The 24,051-nt window shown below is 42.6% G+C and overlaps 1 protein-coding gene and 2 long non-coding RNA genes across 11 annotated transcripts in view; 2 read left to right on the top strand and 1 right to left on the bottom strand.

Moving 5' to 3' along the window:
- LOC309627486 overlaps nucleotides 1–24,051 on the top strand; it is a 564,569-nt gene that overhangs the window by 160,591 nt on the left and 379,927 nt on the right. The gene's annotated exons all lie outside the window — the stretch shown is intronic.
- Nucleotides 1–24,051, top strand: part of SEPTIN11 (septin 11) — a 97,819-nt gene that overhangs the window by 33,905 nt on the left and 39,863 nt on the right. For all 9 annotated transcript variants that reach the window (XR_014243742.1, XM_082389391.1, XM_082389390.1 and 6 more), the window contains exons 2-3: nucleotides 11,154–11,268; nucleotides 20,922–21,117. Coding sequence is in view for 8 of the 9 variants with exons in the window: in XM_082389391.1 (XP_082245517.1) it covers nucleotides 11,154–11,268; nucleotides 20,922–21,117 (311 nt within the window). In the remaining variant the exon portion in view is untranslated. The remainder of the gene's footprint in view (nucleotides 1–11,153; nucleotides 11,269–20,921; nucleotides 21,118–24,051) is intronic.
- LOC309627485 lies at nucleotides 17,824–20,915 on the bottom strand. Its single transcript, XR_014243760.1, has 2 exons — nucleotides 19,087–20,915; nucleotides 17,824–17,932 (listed from the first exon to the last, which is right to left on the bottom strand). It is a non-coding gene; the product is annotated as an uncharacterized lncRNA (long non-coding RNA).

Genomic DNA, 24,051 nt, shown 5'->3' with positions numbered 1-24,051 from the left:
TGGTTATCCTTCCCCCACCTCCCCAGGATCCAGGGTTGTGGGCAGCAGCTGGGATTTTGTTCACTTCAGATACCCGATTCTGAGGACTGTTTTTAAATTTATTTTTATTTATTTATTTTTGGCTGTGTTGGGCCTTTGTCTCTGTGCGAGGGCTTTCTCTAGTTGTGGCAAGCGGGGGCCACTCTTCATCGCGGTGTGCGGGCCTCTCACTGTCGTGGCCTCTCTTGTTGCGGAGCACAGGCTCCAGACGCGCAGGCTCAGTAGTTGTGGCTCACGGGCCCAGTTGCTCCGCGGCATGTGGGATCTTCCCAGACCAGGGCTCGAACCCGTGTCCCCTGCATTGGCAGGCAGATTCTCAACCACTGCGCCACCAGGGAAGCCCTGAGGACTGTTTTTAAACAGTGTATTTCCTAATTGTGAGAGATCGGATATCTAACCGGACAAAGGTGAGACTCTAATCCCAGACAAAGCAGCAAGATCTTGGAGGAGGTGTGGGCAGTGACTGCTTTCTGTGAGGGGAGGCTGTAGAGGAGACAGAAGGGAGCAGAAGCAGGGCTGTGTCCTCTGGCCTTTGGTGTCAGGCTTCACTCAGCAACAGTGTGAATTTTCGCCTTCCAGCTGGCCCAGGCGTAATGGAGGGCGGGGTGGACCAGGCGCCAGGGCGCTGGGTGCTGCAGCTCTGTCTCTCCACGTGGCCCTGCGCCTGGGGAGGACCCATCAACCGCTGGACCTGTCTCCTTATCCGAGAAAGATGAGGTTGGAAGATAACGATTTCTGTGAAACCTCACACTGGATACACATCTGGGTGAGGTGTAATAGGGGTGGTGTTAGGAAAAGAGGGACATTCAAGTCGTGGATTTCCAGGCTCGGAAATAGAAATCAGCTGGTAGACTGGATGCACTTTTGCCAGTTAAGAGCGCTGGGTGGGCAAGTTTCAGCCAAAAAAGGGATGATGGGTGGTTATTAACATCTGGGCACAGAGGAGAAAAATCTAACCTGAGACTGACAGGCTTCAGGAAACCTTCACCGTCTAATTCGGAGGGTAGCGGAGGGTTTAAGATGATTAGCCAGTGGACTTTTTTCTTCTGCAAGAGGGCGGAGGCCTATAAATTTATAAATTTATGCATGTTTTTAGCAATATGCATACGAATTGATGTTATTCTAGAGGCCACTAATACCTTGAAGTAGATATTGTTGCCATTTGACATAAGAAGATCGGAGGAAGGACAGATTTGAATTGAGAATGGGAGATAGGGTGTGTTCTATTGGAGATGTTGGCTTAGGGGTGCCTGGACCATGGATACCCAGGCACCCCTAAGCCTGGAGGCAGGCAGCTGGTTATAACCAGGGAGTTGTTAGCTTGGTGTTGTCATGGGCAGGGATGGGGTCATCCAAGCAAAAATGTGTCAAAAGAGCTGAGGAGAGAGAATTATGTTAATTCTTGCAACAGCTTGGTGAGCTAGTTTATTTTAAAGTTAACAAGACTGATACAGCCACTATGCAGAACAGTATGGAGGTTCCTTAAAAAACTAAAAATAGAGCCACCATATGATCCTGCAATCCCACTCCTGGGCATATGTCTGGAGAAAACCATAATTCGAAAAGATACATGCACCCCAATGGTCATTGCAGCACCGTTTACAATAGCCAAAACATGAAAGCAACCTAAATGTCCATCAACAGAGGAATGGATAAAGAAGATGTGGTATATATATACAATGGAATGTTACTCAGCCATAAAAAGAGAACGAAATAATGCCATTTGCAGCAACATGGATGGACCTAGAGATGATCATACTAAGTGAAGTAAGCCAGACAGAGAAAGACAAATATCATATCATATTGCTTATATGTAGAATCTAAACCAAACAAACCAAACCAAACCAAAAAAAAAAAAAAAAGATACGAATAAACTTATTTACAAAATAGAAATAGACCCACAGATGGAGAAAACAAATTTATGGCTACCAAAGGGGAAAGGGTGGGGTGGAGGGACAAATTAGGAGTTTGGGATTAACATGTACACACTACTATATATAAAGTAGATAGATAACCAACAAGGACCTACTGTATAGCACAGGGAACTGTACTCAATATTTTATAATCTATAAGGGAAAAGAATCCAAAAAAGAATATATATACATATATATAATTGAATCACTTTGCAGTACACCTGAAACTAACACAACATTGTAAATCAACTACAATTCAAAACAAAAAGTTGACAAAACTGAGGCTGAGAAGTTAAATGAGTTACCCCAGGTCATACAGCTAAACAATGACAGAGTTGCCCCGAGTCTCCTGACTTCACGCGTCAAGTACCTTATACTGTACTATTCTGCTTTTTTGCTTACTCTCGTCGCTTTCTATGTAACTTCGTTCTGTTATTAGAAAAGAAATAAGTGGGCTTCCCTGGTGGCGCAGTGGTTGAGAATCTGCCTGCTAATGCAGGGGACACGGGTTCGAGCCCTGGTCTGGGAAGATCCCACATGCCACGGAGTAGCTGGGCCCGTGAGCCACAACTACTGAGCCTGCGCGTCTGGAGCCTGTGCCCCGCAACGGGAGGGGCCGCGATAGTGAAAGGCCCGCGCACCGCGATGAAGAGCGGTCCCCGCACCACGATGAAGAGTGGCCCCCGCTTGCCGCAACTGGAGAAAGCCCTCGCACGAACCGAAGACCGAACACAGCCAAAAATAAATAAATAAATAAAGTAGCTATTAAAAAAAAAAAAAAAAAAAGAAATAAGTACACATTTTATCTTACCACCCACCTATTAGCTGCAGTAAAATTGCAGGCTTAGCTACTTTGAAAAGATTTTTATTATTTATTATTGTTATTCACATTTCCTGATTTTTATTTATTTATTTATTTAAATTCAAGTTGAGACTGTCCTTTAATATAAAGTCATGAGTAAATTTCCTGTGGTCCTGACACAACTTTTTTTTTTTTTTTGGAGTATAGTTGCTTTACAATGTTGTGTTAGTTTCTGCTGTACAACGAAGTGAATCAGCTACATGAATCAGGATATATACATATAGTCCCCCCTCCCTTGGACCTCCCTCCCACCCCACTCCCCCAATCCCACCCATCTAGGTCATCACAGAGCACCGAGCTGAGCTCCCTTTGCTACAACTTTTAACAAGAAAAAATGTTGAAGTTTTGGTTTTCTTAGATTACATTGTCCGCGGGTAGTATGAAAGAATTCACCCTAACATATCAGCACGACTTATCTTAACCGTTTCTGTGTCTTTTTATATTACGCAGATAACTGGCACCCCTTTCCCTCACTGTACAAAATCTGAATACGATCCATTTCCTGATTTTTAAAATCTCATTTTCTATTATAAAAGTGTGAAGTTTTTTTTTTTTTTGGTAATTAATTCAAATATTACAGAAACATAACAGTTAGAAAGTAAAATTTCTCTATAATCCTACCATCCCCAAAGAAAACCCCTACACCATATTATTTTTGCAAGGATCTAGAAAAGCAAAATCTGTCCCTCTGCTGGGAGTCTTTTGGAGAAAGTTGCTTAGAGATGGCACTTAATATTGGAGCAGTTACTTAATATTAATCAGGATCTTTCCTGGTTATTTGGTGGTGTTTCGAGAGTGGCTCCTGGGTTTGATAGTCAGAGCTGACATTCCTGGTTCTGTGACTTGGGGACTGGCCCCTGGGTGCCTTTTTTTTCTCAGTCCCAGCTTACAGCTGGGCTGCACTCAAGCTCTTTCCTCATATGGTTTTCCTCCTAAGAGTTCTCTCTTCTCCCTGGCTCTTACTATTCTGCTGCTTCTGTGAGACAATTTCCTTGGGGGCTTTCTTGGCTCTGACCTTGGGATTTCATGGTATAGATGACAAGCAGAGTAGCAAATGTTGTCCAAGTCATTCTTAAAGAACTCAGTCCTCATTGGTAGTGAGATGCTTCAGATGTTTTATATTATGGAAGTGGCCCTAGCAATGCCTAGCCTTGAAAACATCCCAGTGCAGGCTTCGTAGTTGTGGTTTGGGTTGATACTTTGCATACCAGTATTTTCCTTTTCGCATGAGAACTAAGGGCGTGTCCCATCTTCCCACCAACTTTTCTTTCTTTAAAAGAGAATATGAAACCAGTTGAATACTCTCTAGAATGTATTTAGATAAGTGTACATATTTACAAAAATGAACAGTCAGGCACTTGGGAAGAGCTTACTTCTTGGACAGTTTGTGAGGCCAGGATTTCTCCAAATACTGAGAAGTGGCTGGTGCTCAATCAGTGATTTTGTGTGAGGAAAAGCATGTTCTTCTCTTTGCCGGTCTCCAGCTGGCTGGCATCTGTACTACTGAAACAGAGCCTCAAAAAAAAGACTGTCTAAGATGATGAAGGAATATGTGCCACTCCTCTTCTGTAAGTGGACATCTCCTTTATGGGAAAAGACAGAGAGTAAAGGGAGTATGCCCCATGGTTCCATCTCAGCTCTGTTTTAAATTGGACATTCATTTTCTTAGGACTTGAGTCTTAATTACTTCTACCTCCTCCCATCAGGCAATGCTGGTCAAAAAGACTCTGTTTTCATCTGAATACATAAAACTTGCACATCAATTGTACATAGGAGCTGTCTACTAAATTAATATCAAACAATGCTGCAGACTAATACATGTTTTTAAATCCTATAAGCTGGTGGATCTACTGCAAGAATGACTAGTTAATCACATGAGTTATAAGGTTGCATCAAATTCTGTACTTTGGATAGCTTGTGATTATACGTTTGGATTGCTTGATTAACATCTGTCTGTCCCACTAGACTATGTGTTCCATGAGTTAGCAATGCTTTGCTTTCTCACCATCATCTCCTTAGCGTTTATCACAGTATCTGGCACGTGTTGGTGTTCAATAAATATTTGTTGAATGAATGAAAGCATGAAAAATTTGCTTTTCTTCTTGAAGAGATGATTAACTTACATAGAAGAATTTTCTACATTTTGTTTTGAGGCTATAAATCCACTTTTCAAAAAATTTCTTGAAGACTGCAGATATAGCTGCAGAAAAAGATAGTTTTTAAGCAGGACAGTTGTAGGGAGTGGGTACGTAACTTTTGTTTTAAAACTAAGTCAAATTATTATAGTTAAGCAAGCAAAAATGAAAAGTTCACGTGGAAGACACGGAGGTACACACACAGATTTCTATTATGTTTGGAGTTAACCAGGGTAACTGACAGGAACTCCCTTTCAAGGGTCATGTAAAAACTGAGCCATCTTGGATCTGGCAATAGAAAATATACTGCCAAGAAGTTTTTGCCCTGTGTTGGCTTTCCTCAAGCAAAAATGACAGATTTAGATTTATGCATCTCTGATTTCCAAATGCAAGAAATCTTAGAATTAGCATTAGAACCAAAGACTTTGCTTAGAGGTCATTTGGTTAAATCTCATTTTACAGATGAGGAAACATAAGCCCGGAGATTAAGTGACTTGGATCAATGTAATTCATTCTCCATAAAATGAGGCTTTGAGAAGAGTGTAATTTCCAGCTCTGTAATTCATAAAAGAAGTTACCTGTTAAATTAAAAAAATAATAATTTAAATTTTAAAGAGGCAAAATCTTTCTAAACTTAAATTGTAATGTCTGTCTTTAAAGGTAAAAAAATGAAATCTAATTGTTTTCAGCATAGGTGAAAACAGATATCACCTTGGTAACATGCTCTCCAGCTCCCGCTGACTGATAAGGGTCAGCAGCTGTAGACTACCTACTAACCGCATCTACTGAAGCCTTCAGTTTTAAAAGGAAAGAACTGGGTTATCACTTTGAGTATGGTGAATAGAATCCATCTGTGCACAGCCAGTTTGTTAATTTCAGGAGGCTCTGGGCTGGACTAAAATAGAAGGAAGAGTGAAGATGAGGAATCCTTAATGGTTTCCAGCCGTGGAGGATGTGGAGGCCTGCAAACTGGAATGGAATTCTGTGGCTTTCCCCTCAGCCTTGTAAATGAGCTTCCTATTTAGGGTGGATTTTCTTTTTTTTTAAATTAATTTATTTATGGCTGCGTTGGGTCTTCGTTGCTGCACGCGGGCTTTCTCTAGTTGCGGCGAGCAGGGGATACTCTTCGTTGGGGTGCGCGGGCTTCTTATTGTGGTGGCTTCTCTTGCTGCGGAGCATGGGCTCTAGGCACACGGGCTTCAGTAGTTGTGGCACGCGGGCTTAGTTGCTCTGCGGCATGTGGGATCTTCCCGGACCAGGGCTTGAACCCGTGTCCCCTGCATTGGCAGGAGGATTCTTAACCACTGCACCACCAGGGAAGCCCCAAGGGTGGATTTTCTTCACACTGGAGTCCCCATTCTCTCTTCCATGTTCTTTTTTTCCTCTTTGTTCCTCCGTGAGTGATTCTTCCTGCCTGGTTAGTCTGCGGGCTTTGCCCATCCACAGTTTCTCCCCGGGCTCCCAGCAGCAATAGAAGGGCTCCTCATTTTAAAATGACAGCTGTCTCTTCCTCCCACCTAATTTAGGGAAAGGAAACCCAGGTTTCCTGAGGACCTATTAAATGCTGGCCCTCCCATACGTACCATTTCCTTAGTTCCTCCCAGCCACCCTGCCAAGTCCTCCATTTTTACTGATGGAGGACAAAAAGTAGGTATTCAAACCCATGGCTGTCTGACTCCAAGCCTTTTTCCATCCTACTTGTGGTTAAGCAAGATTTGGAATTGTGGAACATATTTTAAAGCAGCACTCAGAATGTAGGTGTTGGCACACATTCTTATATAATTTGTTTTATAATTATTTCCATAATGAAGTCAGCTAGACAGCTTCTGAAAAACTTGTCAATTATAATCTTCAAAGTACATATTCATCATAAAGTGACCCTTTGTGTATAGATAACATTTATCTGGAAGGCTTCTGCAAGCTGGACTTCTTTTCCCTGGTAGATTCGGAGAGCTCCAGCCTTCTTGAAAGATGCCCCCCTGACTTTCCCTAGCCAAAAGCTACCTGTTTCCCCTTTGTCATCCCACAGTTAAAGTGATGGTATTTATCACTTTTATCCTTAATAGTATTACATTTACTTGTGTCCTGTCTCTACTGCTACATTGTAAACCTCTGAAGTGCAGGAAGAGTGTTTATCAGTGAATAACAAAAATAACGTATTTTTGCTCCCTTAGCATTTTGAGCAGTGAGGTTTCTTTTGAATGAACAAATAAATAATTGTGTTCATGTCAAGATGATTTGGAAAGAGAAAAATGAGACTCTCAAGTTAGAGACTGGTTATTTTATTTTATACTATAGAATTTAGTCATTGCCCATTTCAAGATGGAGTGGGCCTAGAAATCATCCAAGTACAACCCCTCCCTAGATAGATTAGCAAATGGAGGACTAAATCAATTAAGGTCTTATAGTTACTTACTTGGAGGCTCCAAGGTGGCACTTGCATCTCAAAAATGGTCCAAACTAAGCCTTTTATTATTGGCTTCATGTGCATAGATGCAAAAATCAAAAATGGTCCAAACTAAACCTTTTATTATTGGCTTCATGTGCCATAGATGCAAAAATCAAAGTCTCAGCATTGCCAGGACCAGTGAAAATATACTTAGAGCTACTTGGCCAATTTTAATTCTCAACTTCCACCTCTTATGGTTGCCAAAGAATTATGATTTTAGAGAACATTTTTTTCTTTCTAGTTTAATATATTGGATTTCAGTAGCAGCGACAATTACTGTATTGTCTTGGGCTACCTAGGAACTTAGATCATCATGTGGTAACAGTGACTAAGTGTGAGGACTCTGGCACCTGACCTCCTGGGTCCACATTTTAGCTTCTCACCTTATTGGCTGTGTGACCTTGGGCAAGTTACTAAACTTCTGGGCCTCTGTTTTCTCATCTGTCAGTTGAGGTTAGGTAACAATAGTAACTACCTCATAGAATTGTTAAGATAAACTAATTCATTCATGTTTAGGGCTTTTCTGGAACCTTGGTCCATAAATGTTAGTTAGCTGTTATGATGATGATGGTGGAATACCAAATAGCTCGAGCTACTTTTATCCAATTATTATTTTCCTTTTATTGGTAGGGGGAATGTTTACTGAAATTCTCCCTGAGATTTCATAGTAAAGACAAGCCTGGAGATAAAATTTCCGTGGGATCTGGAAGGTTTGGATATGTAAACACTGGCTGTAAGGTCCTTCCAGATAGAGGAAATAGCATGAGTAAAGTCTGATGACGAGAACCCTGGGGTTTCCTCCCAGGAACTGTAAGTAATTCCATTTAACTGCAGTGGAAGGTGCCCCCTGGGAGGACTGGGAATAGAGATTTCAGTGTAGCCCATGGAGGCTCCTGAGATGGCAGGCCAAGTTTGGATTGAGGGCCTTTGAGTACCAGGATCCCTTTGGCAGCAAGGTAGAGCGAGGGAAGCTTAGAGGGAGTGGCAAGGGATTGAGGCAAGGTGACCGTTGGAAGGCTGTTGAATTAGTAAGAATAAAGAGGAGGAGGATGTGACATTGATAACACTTTGGGATTGATGCAGGCAGGTGGGTTTCAGGTACAGATAAATGCCATTAACAGAAACAGGGAACCCTGGAGTAGGGGTGGGTTTGCAATAGAAGAAGATGATTTCAAGTTTCGTGAAGAACAATCTGAGGGACAGAAAGGACAACCCGGGAGAACTGCCCCTTTGGTAGAAATTCAGAACTGGAATGCAGACAGAGTTCAGTACTTAGAGAGAAAATTCTGAGAGTCGTTGCTAGGTGTGTGATAGAGGTAAAGACGTGAGAATATCTGAGATTCCCTGAGATCACCCCTGTAGACTCAAGAGCCCCGCACACGTTCTTCGGATAGAGACATCTAAGGCATGAAGCCATAAGCGTGGTGCCATGAAGTGCCGGGGTGTAGGAGTTCATTTTAGCTGCTGTGTGTGAGATAGAGCTCCCCTCACACATCCTGCAGTGCTTTCAGTTTTAAGGCTGTTCATGAACCAAGGGAGGAACTTCCTATTTCCCCTTTCCCCATCACTCACCAATGGGCAATAGCCCAGTAAAGGATTCCTTTACTGCTGGGCAGAGAAATAGGCTCAGATTATGGATTTTTTAAATGGCATTATAAAATTGACATATTTTATATGACAAAGAAGAGAGAGACTCTGAAGACATAAATTTAAGTTAAAAAAAAAAATTTCAAGACCAAACTGTTTTATAACCCTTCATTTTGTATGTGGTTTTCAGCGGGTATAAAAATACTCAGTGGGTATGTGGGTGGTTTCTCATGTTTTGGAAATGGTGAGAATATGAGATGCTCAGCATTGGGTTCTGGGATGAGAGCTATAATTACTAACTCTGATTCTTTCCCAGGATTGGCTCCTGGGTGGATATCTGAACCTAAAAACCCAACAACAGTCCAGAATCCAGAGCAATAAACCACTCTTCCCCGCCCCCCCCCCCCCCCCGGAAATTAAAAGAATTATTGTGGCAAAGAGGAGAGGGAGGGCAGGACGATGCTTCTAACTTGCCTCGTCCCCTTTCGTGCTGCTCGCTGACTGTTCAAGGCCGTGGTGCCTCAGGAAAGAGGCTGGTGTGATGGCTTCTCCTCGCTGGTTACACAGCAGCCCCTGTGCAGCCGTGATGGAAAGAGTTCTAAATATAACCCAGACTCCTTTCAAATCTTCCTCCCCCAGTCTTGGCAGATGTGGTAAACACCCTAAAAATACCTGCTGTCTGAACCTTTGAGGTCTTTGGAGAGGAAGGGGCAGGTGGTAGCCCTGGGGTGCTGTCAGGAGGCCTTGCCAAGCTACCAGGGCCGTTCCCCAAGCTGTTTGGTGCACTGTCGGCCAGACCCTCCTGCTCAAGGATAAGAGCCCCACTCTTGAGTCTCATAGTCACTGCTGGCAGGTTTCAAGGAGACTATTCATAGACTAGACATCTGTTCTCTGTCCCGTTGACCTCAAACCTGCAGCTGCCACCGTGGTGTTCAGGCAGTGTCGTGGTTTCCAGTCTTGCTTCACAGAATCAGAACTGTAGAGCTAGCGAGGCCCTCAGATATTATATTGTTCATAAAGCATTCCGTTAAAATCACAACGTTTATGGAGTTCCATTTCCCTGCCTCTATAGTGTCTGTAGGGATTCGGAAATGGAGTCTCAGCCTTTGATTATTAAAAGACCTCACTCTCCTTATTGTGTAACACACATAGGAGGATAACGGAAACCAGTCTTTTAAAAATAGTGACCAGATGATCCTGTGCGAGGCTTTTTCTTCTTTATTATAAAATGGACATTTGAGGCTCATTTTCTCACCCAAAATTCGGTATCTCGAGTATAAAGCTCATTGGCAACATAGCCAGACACCAGGAGTCTCATTTTCAGAAAGGCTTTCAAGATCTAGTTTCTGGAATCCCATACCATAACTGTGGTGTTTAATTGAAAGACCATAGCTGACCTCTGTTTTCCTGGGAAAGAAGGGTTTCACAGATGATCTCCAGTACCCACGGAATGCATTCAAAGTTGTGGAGGCAGTCAGCACCATCTAATGAAACAGCATAAATCATCCAGCTTTTAAATGTATGTTAACTACCTTAGTCCCAGTCTTCTTCAGGAGACTCTTGAGAAGGTGCGGGGAGTGCAGAACCTATGCTAGGAGCTGTGTGAGGGAGAGCAAAGTAGCCCCAAGAAGCCCGTCCAGATGATGGAGGAGAAGGAACCAAGTCCTGTGCCACGCCATTTTCAATATGTTCATCATGGTAGTTACAGAATTTCCGTAATTGTAACGGGTATGCATCCTCCTCTGTGAGCTTCTCAGAGCTCCTTCCTGTATCTGGAAGAGTGTCATTTATTTTTTGCCTCTGGGCTGAAAGTAAATTGAAGGGTTTTCTTGAGTGCTTGAAGCTGTCAAAATGGTTGAATTTTTTAATGTCACTTAATGCATGTCTGAATCAGCCACCGCTAGAAGCTTATTTCCCCTGGACCAGTGCACCTGTAACCGGACCTGAGCTGCCTGGGAGGGAGATTGGTGTACTTAGGGACTCAGTGTGATTTTGTGGAAAGAGCGTGGCTCTGGAGTTGGTAGCTTCAGTTGTGTAGAAGCCAGGGATGGGGTGGGCACAGAGGGGTCGCCTTTTTCCATGCGTGTCAAGAAGAGAGGATGGGAGAGGGAGGAGTACCCAGGTGGCACTGTCATGGGTTATCAAATGTTTCCCTTCTGAAATTCCAGAATGAAGAGCTTCGAAACTTGTCTCTTTCTGGCCATGTTGGATTTGACAGTCTCCCCGACCAGCTGGTCAACAAGTCGACTTCTCAAGGATTCTGTTTCAACATCCTGTGTGTTGGTAAGTGACTCATCCCTTGCTGCTGAGGAAGGAATCTGACTCTTAGGTGTTGGCAGGTGACTGTCAGAGGGGCACGTTTCAGGAAATAAGGGGAATGATATTTTTTACTCTTTCATTATCAGTAAAGCAGGGCAATAATACCCACTCATGTATGTCACACAAAGATCGAGACTTGTATTTAGGTAGGTTGCTTTGTAGGCTTTGTGATGTTACTCAAAATGTTATTTTTATTTGTGTCACATTGTCAAGCAGTGATCAGTTTAATATTGCTTTTGAACCACTTATTTAAATTTTTTGTGGGGGGAGGGACTTAGACCCTAGCTAGACTATAGCAAGTTGAAAGAAGGACCTGAGATGCACATACATAGGAAGATCATTCAAAAGCATTTTAAGAATTTGTTTCCAGGGTCTTTGACTATGGTGCAGTAGTAATCTCCACTGAAGTCTTTTTAAAGATATGCTGTCTACAGTAGGTAAAATCTGAAACTACTTACCACTTTGATAAACTTAGAATATTTAAAATTTTTGCTTTTAGAGCAAAAGACAATTTAAAATTCTATTTTATATTTGACATACATTTTCTGCCTGAATTAATAAATTAACCTTTTGTCCTTAAATTGGAATCTGAAATTGACCTCAGTTTATTCCTGGTAGATAAATGGAAAAGGCCAAAGAGATACAACTTACATATTTGAATCCTCAGGATGTGTTATTCATATCCTTTAGATGTTATGCATTGACCTAGGCCTCTGGCCTTGGTATTTTTCTTCTTCTTTAGCCATATCTTTCTTAAACTAAGACAAGGAAGGTAGGAAAGCAGGTGGAGAAAAAGAGGAACATAGAAATAGAAATCTCCTGTTGGTTTGAAGCAGACGTGTCCCTGGAACAGATGACGGCCTTTCCTTCACCCTCCCTGTCACTCTTGATGAAGGACCAGGCTAAACGGCAGTGAAGTGGCTCGGGCTGCATTGTTTTGTTGCCATTGTCCTCTGGTCACAGACTTCAAGACAAATTAAAAGGAATCCTGTATGTAGCCGATATGTGGTCTCTGTGTAGCCTCCCCCGACGTTTGGCAGAATGTCCTGACTTCTCTTGTCTAAGTAAAATGAAGTGACTTTAGAAAAGAAAGATGTGCATTCCATGTAAGTTAGTTGTTGGGGGCATTGCCAGGTATTTTCCTTTCTGAAAATTCTTCGAGAGGAGCATATTGAACGTGGCCCCTGCATTGGACATTCGCTAGTAGAAAGCCGCCACTGACTTGCACACCAGATGGCTCGCTGTCTGGCATTATGTCTCAAGTACTGGGGAGAGAATGACTGGAGAGAAACATGACCAGAGCCGCCAGCTCTCCTGCTTTCCCCTTTTCCCCACTTGAAGCCGATTAAAATTCAGCAGGGGACCCCCTGGAATGGCAGCTCTCAGAGTGGCATAAATCAGTCGTCTTTTCTCTTCTGCTAAATGCTCATTGCAGAGCAGGACAATTCTTCATTAGCATAGCAATTTGTTGGCAATTTGTTGATTTTCTATTGAAAAGTGTGCTAAATTGTAGGCCAGTTACTATTCTGGCTTCTCTTCTCCGTCTCCCCCAGCCCTGTCTTCAAAATCAGTTTCAAGAATCTATGTGAGAGCTATGGCCCAGCCCCTGCAAGTAGGATAAAGCCTTCCAGTGGGACTGGGCTGGAAGGACCTGGTTTGACCGGGTGTGTGGTGTGCAAGGGGGAGTGTTGGCTCGTTGGCTGGCCCTTGTGTTACTAGCACAATTATGGTGCTAGTTGGAATTCCTCACAAGCCACTTCCATGCTGTGCTGTTGGATTTGTAAAGCAGCAGCTATTCTGACTCTCTTGGGTGGCTGATAATCCCTATGATTCTTAGGTTTTTATTCTTGTTCCATTCTTAACCATGTTGAAAATTAGTTTTTCAAGTTATTTAAAATAATGCATGTTTATGTTAAAAAATTATAAAATGTCCCCCCTTCTCTCCTACCCTCATTTCCATTCCACAGAGAAAACACTGTGGAATCCTAGGAACTTTCTAAACTTTTCTGTACTTGGAAATTATTTTCGGAGGCTGAAAACAACACCTCTTATCTCACGGTTTTGTAGGAGTCCCACGTGCGTCTCACCAGGCTAAAATCAAGGCGTCCGCAAGGCTATGCTCCTTTCTGGAACCTCAAGGGGAGAAGACATTTCCTTGCCTTTTCCATCTGCTGGAGGCTGCCCACGTTCCTTGACTCTTGGACCCTTTCCTCCATTTTCAAAGCCAGCAATGTTGCATCTCTCTCTGACTGTTCTTGGGTTAGGAAATTTTCCACAGAGAATTGCAGAAATCTAGTTGAAACTCAGTTAAGGCTCTTCCTCAACCCCCAAACACACTAAAAAGGTAATAGATTGAATGGTGTAATTAAGAAGAGCTGGCTCTAGGGCTGCAGAGTGTTTGCAGGGCTCCGTTTCTGGTTTTCGAGCCTGCTTGCTGCTGCTCGGCTTCATGGTCGGGCTTCTTCTTCAAGGAGGTGGTACAGCCTCCAGCAGTGTTGCCAGCTGAGCAACCCCAGAGGAGAGAGAGGCCATTCCTGACAAGGCCTCCTCAACAGTCACAGGATCTCTGATCATCCAGGCTGGGGTCATCTGCCTGCCCAGGGTGGTATGGGGATCGTCCACCCCAAAACATACAAGGGTCCCGTAGGAGAGAAGACATGGGCAGAAAGGAGAAAGGGCATGGGAGAGACACACACTGGACAGATATAAACAGGTCTCTCATGACTACATAAGTACTTTTTTGTTTCGGTGTAACATAAGTGAGATCATGCCTTTCTATTCTTTGGCATTGTCTCTTTTCACTCCACAGTAAGTCCTGCCTATCCTTCCACGCCCGTATATCTAGCAGGTTCTTTTCCATAGCACTTTGGAGCTCTTCCGTTGGAGCCAACATTAGCCCTTTGGGAGATAGGGGTGTCAGCATTAAGGTAAACGTACATATCCTCAGAGGGTAGGACACATCAGATCCCTTCACAAATAATTTACAGCAAAATATATGTATAAGGAAACAACTTTCGCTGTCAATTAATGCTCTATTTTTTTAAAAAAATTATTTATTTATTTATTTATTTATGGCTGTGTTGGGTCTTCGTTTCTGTGCGAGGGCTTTCTCTGGTTGCGGCAAGTGGGGGCCACTCTTCATTGCGGTGCGCGGGCGTCTCACTATCGCGGCCTCTCTTGTTGCGGAGCACAGGCCCCAGACGCGCAGACTCAGTAATTGTGGCTCACGGGCCTAGTTGCTCCGCGGCATGTGGGATCCTCCCAGACCAGGGCTCGAACCCGTGTCCCCTGCATTGGCAGGCAGATTCTCAACCACTGCGCCACCAGGGAAGCCCCTCTATCTATTTTTAAAGTAAGAGTCTATGAAAAGCATTCTAGTTGATCAAAATATTTTGACAGCCACTTAGAGGAGTTGGTGTCGTATTTAACTTGAGTATCCATGGTCCTTTCTCTTCTCCTTGTCATCCTACTGTGCACTTCTGTTTTTTATGTGCATGCATGGTGTTTATAGCATCATTATTTCCATGTGAAAAGTGTGGAAGGGAATTGAGGATTTTTTTTAAAAAGAGTTATGATCCCAGTAAGGAAGCTGATGATGTTTTTCAAAAAGGTCTTAGAATTGTAATTTTGTTTTGTGGCAAGAGCCTACAGGTTGCAAACAGAGAGGAAACAAACCGGGACAGAAATGAACCCTGGCGTGCACCTAGTTTAGTTTTAGAGGCACTGAATTAAATGCTTTTAGAACCTGTCTCTCTTGAGTCCTGGATAGAAATGTAATAAAGAGCGGGAGAGTAGTGTTCACTTGACTGGGAAGAGAATTCTTGATGCTAAATCGGGTACCAGACACCCAAGAGTTCATAGTTCCCCTACTCTCCATCTTGCCTACAACACAGCAGTTCACCCCCAAAACTGCACTTTGTTTTAAATAAAGCCTTTCTTACCCACACTGTATTTCTCCAAAGAATCTAAATTAGTATTCAGCCTTTCTTCACAATTTTAAATTTATACATCTTTGTCATTCACTTTCCAAAATGACACCAGCTCTGTGAGAAACTCCAGCATTGATCCAGCTGTATGTTGGTTCTTACGTGCACCTACACCGATGGATAAAATACTGTGACATCCCTGCTTTTGAAGAGGAACCAGTTCAATAGCAGGGTCAAAGTAAATTAATAACATATTTTGAAAATAGAATTAAAAAAAAATAATTCCACTGTATTGTTTTGAGGGGAAGGCAGAAGGGGAAAAGAAAACAGACAAGTTTAAGATCATTGTAGCCAAGGCTATAGTGTCAGCATAAGCTGTAGAAATTTACAATCAGATCTTAAACATTTTTATCCCATCTTGCTTTTCCAGGAAAGGCTCTGAAGTGGTTTACAGGGTGAAATGAATGAGTTAATGAATAAAGATAAAATTAACCACAGAAAATAAAGTGAAGCCAAGGTTAGAGTCAGAACTAACAGCCATCAGACCTGCCAATAGCGGTTGATTCTCTCAGGAACGCATGTACCTCTCCGCCAGTGGTCAGAGCATGGAGGGACCCATTCATTCAACAGATATTTGTTAAACACATATTATGTGCCAAACACAAGTTAAAAGTTTAATGATGACAGACTTACAATAGCTATAAAGTAAAAACAAAATAGTTGCTCCAGATGAAACACAGTTCACCGGGAAAAAATCTCTCCCATGGATTTTCAGAAAAGACATACGGTGGCCGTCCCTCCATTTAAGCCTGGGTTCCTGAGCGTCCCCCACTCAGTGCCACTGAGCCAGGCAACGCCGAGGGTCACGTGCTGGTCTTCCAAGGGGACTTGAAAGACCAGCATGCTTTGGCTAATACCGCCAGCTAATACCGCGGCTGGTGGTATTAGCTAAAGCATGTCCCATCAAAGGCGATTCTATGAGGAGTTAAAACAACACAGCGTAGCTCTCTGATTATCTGGCTTCATCCAAGAATAAAATCCAGAATATTTAGAGGAGGCAGACAGACCTGCATGCACAGCTATTTGAATAATTATGATAATAATGATCCAAGTAGCCAGTCTTGGCAGTCAGAGTAAAAACGCTGAATCATAGATCAACTATTTGCTCAGTTTACAATTAATTACCTTCTAATTCATAATACATTCCTCTGTGTGTGTTTTTTGTTTTTGTTTTGTTTTTTTTTCTTTTTTAATAACGTCCAGCTTAGAGCTTGCGGTTTAAGTAAGCCTGAGAACAGAGTGGAAGGGGCAAGCCTGCTTTCCACTGTGCGATGGGTGTAACGCTCACCAGCGCTGGCAGGAGCTGGAGAAACAGAAGCCCCAGATAGCGCTTCAAGAGTAAACCTCTAATTATTCTAACAACTGTTCAGGCAGATGAATTTATAACAGAATAAACAACAAACTCTGACAAAATCTACCAAAGTGGCAAATCTCAATATAAATGATCACCATGATCATTTTTCTTTTCAGTTAACTGAAAAGAAATGCCTGAAACTGAATGCCTGCTCTGGGCCAGGGATTCTGAAATGTTTCAGACTTGCTGCCAGTCATTAATTGTCTCAAAATATTGTAGTTGTTGGGTTTAACTTGGAACCTGTGCCAGGTAGGCTTTTGGTTACTCAATTCAAAGGAAGCCTTTGTGCTGTTGTGTGTCCTCAAAAATATAGAAAATGCCCTCTATTCTGAGGCTAGAGATTGACCTCAACAACAAACGCATTGAAAAGCTCTCCTAGTTCTAGAATTCCTTTTATTCCAAAAGCTGTCATTTCTTAGTGAACTGCTTGTGGTGAATTGCACTGCTGCTAGAGTAGCTGTGTCTAATTAGGGCTCTTAAAAGCACAGAGCATAGGAATGGAAAGCAAAGCACTCTGAAATTTAGAGGAACAGTGGTTGTTCCAAGCCCTTGATTAACCCTGTGCTGTAAGTAGGCCCGGGAATGCTAATTGTTCGTAATTTCCACCTTAGTGCAAATAATAATTAAAATTACCTTGCCTTTAAAAACAAAACAAAACATGGTGTTCTTGATTCACATATGCTTAACTAATTCTCAACTTAGTAAAATGTGATGGTAATTTCAGTCCTGTCCAGGTAACCTAGAATCCTTGCCATGTAAATTGAAGTCTTTATTGCTGTTTTTAGGGAAAGAGATGAAAGTTAAGTGGGTCACTTTCCACTGATAGAACCTTTACCTTATAGGGGAAATTTTATAAGATAGTTCTGCTGTTGTGCCTTTGTCCCTGTTCTGAAAATAGGTAAATTCTGAAAAGAAGTTTGCTCTATTGAGAAAGATACTCAAGTAGGTACTTAAAATGACCGAAGTACATTCAGTGTAGGATTGCCTTCCAGTTTCTATGTGCCTTACAAGTGAGAACCCCGTTTTGTTTCTGTATCCATTACTTAGTAACTTTGTTTTGCTCAAAGTTATTTTGTTAAGTCACTGATCGTGGATATGAGCTTGTTGAGCATTAGGGAACAGAGACTACTTTATTTTTTTTTTTTTGTTTTTTTCTTTTACCACGCTTTTTTTTAAAAAATTTATTTATTTATATTTATTTTTGGCTGTGTTGGGTCTTCGTTTCTGTGCGAGGGCTTTCTCTAGTTGTGGCAAGCGGGGGCCACTCTTCATCGCGGTGCGCGGGCCTCTCACTATTGCGGCCTCTCTTGTTGCGGAGCACAGGCTCCAGACGCGCAGGCTCAGTAGTTGTGGCTCACGGGCCTAGTTGCTCCGTGGCATGTGGGATCTTCCCAGACCAGGGCTCAAACCCGTGTCCCCTGCATTGGCAGGCAGATTCTCAACCACTGCGCCACCAGGGAAGCCCCAGAGACTACTTTAGATTACTTTTATTGATGGGTCTTTTTTTTGTAAGAATATGAAGGAAAGTGAGGAAGACAGGAGACAGCCTCAAGTGCTACACAACTAGACTTCATGGAGATCTGGAATGACATTCAGGATATTACAGAAGTTCAAGAAGTGTCAGTTGCTGTTTTTCTTCACCATTTTATCCCCAGCACCTATGCTTGTCACATAGTAAATACTCAAGTATTATTAATGAATAGATTTCGGGTACTAGTGTCTACCGTATCTATCTGCTCTCTTTCTCCTGTATGCCCAGCTAATGGTCTGTCAGCAACATGTCTTCTATTTATTGACAGCCTTTGCTGCCTCATGGCTTCTGAGTTTTCGCTTCTCTCAGCGTATCTTTTCTTTTTCATGCCATCGTGCTGTGTGCAGGTTCAAACTCCCAAAGAGAGAAGTTTGATTGGATAGATCACTGTCTAGCATGGAGCATTCTCACAGCACTGGCGTCCATGGGTGCCTTGGGACAGGGGGCTAGCCCTGGGCCAGTTATCTGTGGTCATTAGCAAGGTCCATGTCATAAACTATGCTCTTGCTTGTGAGAGGAATGTGGTTATGGCAGACATTTAAAATATCATTCCCATAATTGTAAATCAGAGTCTGGCTGGTATTCAGTCATGTTCCAGGTCAGATTCTAAGCTGTGGGAGAAATCAGGCCAGTTCGTTGCTGTATTCCCAGAACTTGGTACTAAACTGGAAAAGATACTGGCTGAAAGAAGACTGATGAAGGAGGAAATTCTTTGATCTTAGATGTATCGGGTCCAATGGGTAAAGCTAAAGAGTTAGGCAAATGTACTTGAACAACTTTTTTTTTTTTTTTTTAATTTATTTTATTTATTTTTTTATGGCTGTGTTGGGTCTTCGTTTCTGTGCGAGGGCTTTCTCTAGTTGCAGCGAGTGGGGGCCACTCTTCATCGCGGTGCGCGGGCCTCTCATTACCACGGCTTCTCTTGTTGCAGAGCACAGGCTCCAGACGCGCAGGCTCAGTAACTGTGGCTCACGGGCCTAGTTGCTCCGCGGCATGTGCGATCTTCCCAGACCAGGGCTCGAACCCGTGTCCCCTGCATTGGCAGGCAGCTTCTCAACCACTGCGCCACCAGGGAAGCCCCTACTTGAACAACTTTTATCCTACAAGTGAATCATGGTAGTCAGTGGCAAACCACATAGGGCTTCTAATTAGAGAAAGCTCAATTACAGAAAGATTCCATTCTACTTCATGTTTGTACTGTGTTGGAAAGCAATGAGTAATACAGAACTTCTAATTAGTAAAGGTATTTTGTCATTACAGTGGGAAAGTTGCCCTAAGGCTATAAATCTCAGAGCTCTTTTTTCCCCCATGGAATTGTCACCATCCTAAAAGTCATTATGGCAATTTTTCAGAAGAGAGGTACTGTTCCTAGGACCATCATGGGATTGGGATTTGTTGAAAGGGCTGCAGTATATTGGTATGTTTAAATTGAGTTGAAAATCTAATTGGGAAATTTTCCAGATTGTTTTTTTTTAAAGGCATTCCTATGGATAATGTTTCTCGATTTCTACCATCACACACTCAACCACCACCCCTGACAAGGGTGGCTTCTTTCTCATTGCCAACTATTTTTGACTCAAGAGTTAGTATATAGGGAGAAAATTTTTCTTGGTCTCATTTTGAAGATCAAGCTAAAGTTCTCCATGGCTCCACATTTGGGTCTTACCATTTGATTGGTGTAGTGGTGCTAGGTACCTGCCACTCTCCTTTGCATATATTAGGGGCTCAGTAAGACTTACTGACTTGAATTATCAATGTGAATTAATAAGGCCATTGTTGCAGGTTATTTAACATCATTCAGTTTCATTGTCACAAACATCCGCTTGAAACTGGGAAATCTAACAAATGCTTGCCATCTGCTGAATAGGAAAATAAAAATGGAGATAATGGAGGATTCTCACAGATTCATAACCATACCTAAAAAAAATTAGGCAGTCAGTTTTCTCTGTAACAGTAAAGTCAGGGTGCTGTGTTGGTTGAGTGTAGGTGTTAGAACCACACAAACTTGGGTTAGAAGCCTGGCTCTGCCACTTAACAGTGTGACTTTAGACAAGTTACTTAGACCTTATCTAAGCCTTCATGCCCCATCTGTAAAAGGGAGGAAAGAGCAGTACTTATTCCATGGGGGTTAGTACTAGGGTTTAAATGAGATAGTGCATTGGAAGCTCTTACCACAGGGCCTGGTACAAGGTAAACACTCAGCAACTGTAGCTGGGTTTGTTATGATTGCTGTTATTTGTCAAGAGTGTTGTTTTGAAAAATGTAATTCTTTTCCACAACAGTAGTAGATGGTATGGTATCATGTAATTGAATACAAATGAATCAGTCTTTTGAATTTTCTTCGTAACAGAAACTCAGCAATACAGAATTTTTTTTAAAGCAATATAGTGTTACATGCCAACATTTAGGGAAGGAGGAGCTACGGTTTATGTCTTTGAAATGACCACAAACTGACCACAGGCAAGCTTATAGGTTCTGATCCTCTATGCAGAGGTAAAGAAAAGCATCTTGATCTGTAAGTTCAAGATCTTTTCTATTGAACGGTTTTGGAAATTCATTAAGGCGTTTCTCGGGAAGTATTCCATAGATCACACATGGAAAGAACTACCTTTTTGTGGTGGGATTTTTGGTGATACTGACTTTTCAAAAAATTTTACTATCATGATGATGAAAAACTCCTGATGATGTGAATTGGTGCCTCAGAGGCATTGACACGTTCTTTGATTTCTCCCTTGTGGTCATGCAGGCGAGACGGGCATTGGCAAATCCACGTTAATGGACACTTTATTCAACACCAAATTTGAAAGTGACCCAGCTACTCACAATGAACCAGGTGTCCGGTTAAAAGCCAGAAGTTATGAGCTTCAGGAAAGCAATGTACGGCTGAAGTTAACCATCGTTGACACTGTGGGATTTGGAGACCAGATAAATAAGGATGACAGGTACATCTTGGGATTTTGTGGGGATGTAAATGAGTGAGAAGGTAACAGGATCCATCCCGGGTAAATGGAAAGACTAAATGTTCGCTAGTTATGGGGCTTGGTCTCCTATCACCTAAAAGATAAGACATTCTTGTCCTCTGAGAAATTTTCTTAGAATGTTCTTGAGGTCAGAATCAGCTAGTGTAATTGATTCCAGCTAGGGTAAGGAGAAAAGGGATTTGTTAGAAGGCATAAGCTACCTTATGGCATTTTTCCAGGAGAGTCATGGAACCAGGCTTGGGCGCTTTCCCACCTGGAAAAGCAGTCTAGAGAAACACGTACAGTGAGTGGAACCCCTGCCACAAACTACCTTACATAGTTTGGTACCTGTGACACTGGGGAGAGGTCTCTAGAACCTCCACCCAGTCTGTCTCAGGGAGCCAAATGCCTTCACCATTGCTTGCGAGAAGAACCCCTTTCCCTGTGTGGGTCTCTGCCTCGTGTGGCTCCCTTCCTGCTTCCAGGTCTTGTCTGGCTGCATCCACTTGGTAGAAAGTAGACCAGATCCAGAACACTAGCTGCAAGAGAGTCTGGGAAGTGTGGTTTCTGGTTTTTGTTGTTGTTGCTGTTTTAACTCTGCGGAAAAAAAAAGGCGGGGAGGAGGGGCATTAAAAAGTAAAAGGAGTTTGGAATGAGCATCTGCCACGGTCTCCTAGTCTCTGAGGCAGATTGGGATATTTGACTGAATCCCCAAATTCCTACAGATCTGAATGAAAACTTGGAGTCAACGTGATTTTCCCAAGAAGCCAGAGCCCAGGATTTAGTAGACCCGGGTTGTGATCTGGATTCTGCCGATGAGCAGCTATGGGACCTTGGCCATTTATCTCACTCTAAGGGAATGACGCTGGATACTCTCAGGTCTCTTCCAGTGGGATCTGCATATAGTCTCTTCTTAGGTGGGGTCTAAAGAAGGGCACTGGGAAAGGCTAAGCCTGGAGGAGGGGTGTGGTAACAATAGGGGGTATCCTGTATTTTGATGGCTTTGGCAACAGTGGTATCAGCTCCTAGAACCCCAAAGTGAAGAAAGCATGTTTGTGAAAGATCAGTTGGAAGAATCGTCGTTGATTTCCAGCCAGCGCAGGATCTTAATGTTGATGCTAGAGCTGTGGCATGAGCACTGTGTGTCCTTTGTGCATTGTCTGGGTCTTCCTGTAGGCTGCTCACAGTTGGGTGGCCCGCTGGGTGCAGAATGGCTACATTGAGTCTGAATATTGAGTGTGGCTTCAGTGGAGCCTAGTGAGGAATTCAGATCGCTCTCTCCAGCAAGGGTTTGTTAAGCTAATTTGATAATATATATAACAAACTTCTTTGTCAGTGTAGAAGAAGGACATGTTTAAGCTGCGTAAGAAATAAAATGTCTTTTCAGAATTTTGGTCCTGTAGTTTGTATGTAGACAGAAGCTGTTAGCTATGTCGGTCTCCTGTATTCATTCACTAAAACTGGTTTACATAAACTTGATGATCTAGTTATAAAATAATATAGTGAGGTTTTACTTTTTTTTTTTTTTTGAGGTGAAGCAAACAGTCATTTTATTGACTCAAGTTCTTTCATTTACATCTTATCTCAGGCTATTTGCTTTAGTAGTTTAGCACCCATCAGTTAGTACAGAAGGCTGTCCGCATCCAGAGGTTTTACTTTTATGAAACACACATAGTCATTTTATAAAGCCAAGCAAGTTTGCTCTTTTCTCTGAGTTGCTGTGTGCCCTTATTTGAGGGAAGCTGTTAAGCCTTAAACCTTCTTGGTGTTAATCTCAAGATCACCCATCCTATTTACTAATCTTGACTTTAAATGCCTTATGATTGTTTTATTTTACTTTTTTTTAACTTTTATTTATTTTTTTTAATTTTTATTTTGTATTTTTAAATTTATTTTTGGCTGCGTTGGGTCTTTGTTGCTGCACGTGGGCTTTTCTCTAGTTGCGGCGAGCGGGGGCTACTCTTCACTGCGGTGCGTGGGCTTCTCATCGCGCTGGCTTCTCTTGTTGCGGAGCATGGGCTCTAGGTGCGCAGGCTTCAGTAGTTGTGGCACATGGGCTCAGTAGTTGTGGCTCATGAGCTCTAGAGCGCACGCTCAGTAGTTGTGGTGCACGGGCTTAGTTGCTCCACGGCATATGGGATCTTCCCGGACCAGGGCTCGAACTCATGTCCCCTGCATTGGCAGGCGGATTCTTTTTTTTTCTTTAACATCTTTATTGGAGTATAATTGCTTTACAGTGGTGTGTTAGTTTCTGCTGTATAACAAAGTGAATCAGCTATACATATATCCCCATATCTCCTCCCTCTTGCATCTCCCTCCCACCCTCCCTATCCCACCCCTCTAGGTGTTCACAGAGCACCGAGCTGATCTCCCTGTGCTATGTGGCTGCTTCCCACTAGCTATCTGTTTTACATTTGGTAGTGTATATATATCCATGCCACTCTCTCACTTCATCCCAGCTTACCCTTCCCCCTCCCCGTGTCCTCAAGTCCATTCTCTACATCTGCCTCTTTATTCCTGTCCTGCCCCTAGGTTCTTCAGAACCATTTTTTTTTAGATTCCATATATATGTGTTAGCATACGGTATTTGTTTTTCTCTTTCTGACGTACTTCACTCTGTATGACAGCCTCTAGTCCATCCACCTCACTACAAATAACTCAGTTTCGTTTCTTTTTATGGCTGAGTAATATTCCGTTTATATCTGTGGCCAGCAGATTCTTAACCACTGTGCCACCAGGGAAGTCCGTTATGATTGTTTTAAATACTTAAGTTCATTCTCAAAAAACGTTTGAGAAAGTTAAAATTAAACTGTCCCAGGCCCAAAGATAATTCCAGAAGGAGGCTTCCAGAGACATTTTTGTGCAGTGACAGCTTAATGGGAATAAGACACCAAATCATCAAGTTACATTATGTTT

The sequence above is a fragment of the Balaenoptera borealis genome (genome assembly GCF_965194805.1).
Source record: "Balaenoptera borealis genome assembly, chromosome: 4".
In the NCBI taxonomy this organism is placed as follows: Eukaryota; Metazoa; Chordata; class Mammalia; order Artiodactyla; family Balaenopteridae; genus Balaenoptera; species Balaenoptera borealis.
Note: the sequence above shows the minus strand (reverse complement) of the source record. Positions and strands in the feature narration are given on the sequence as shown.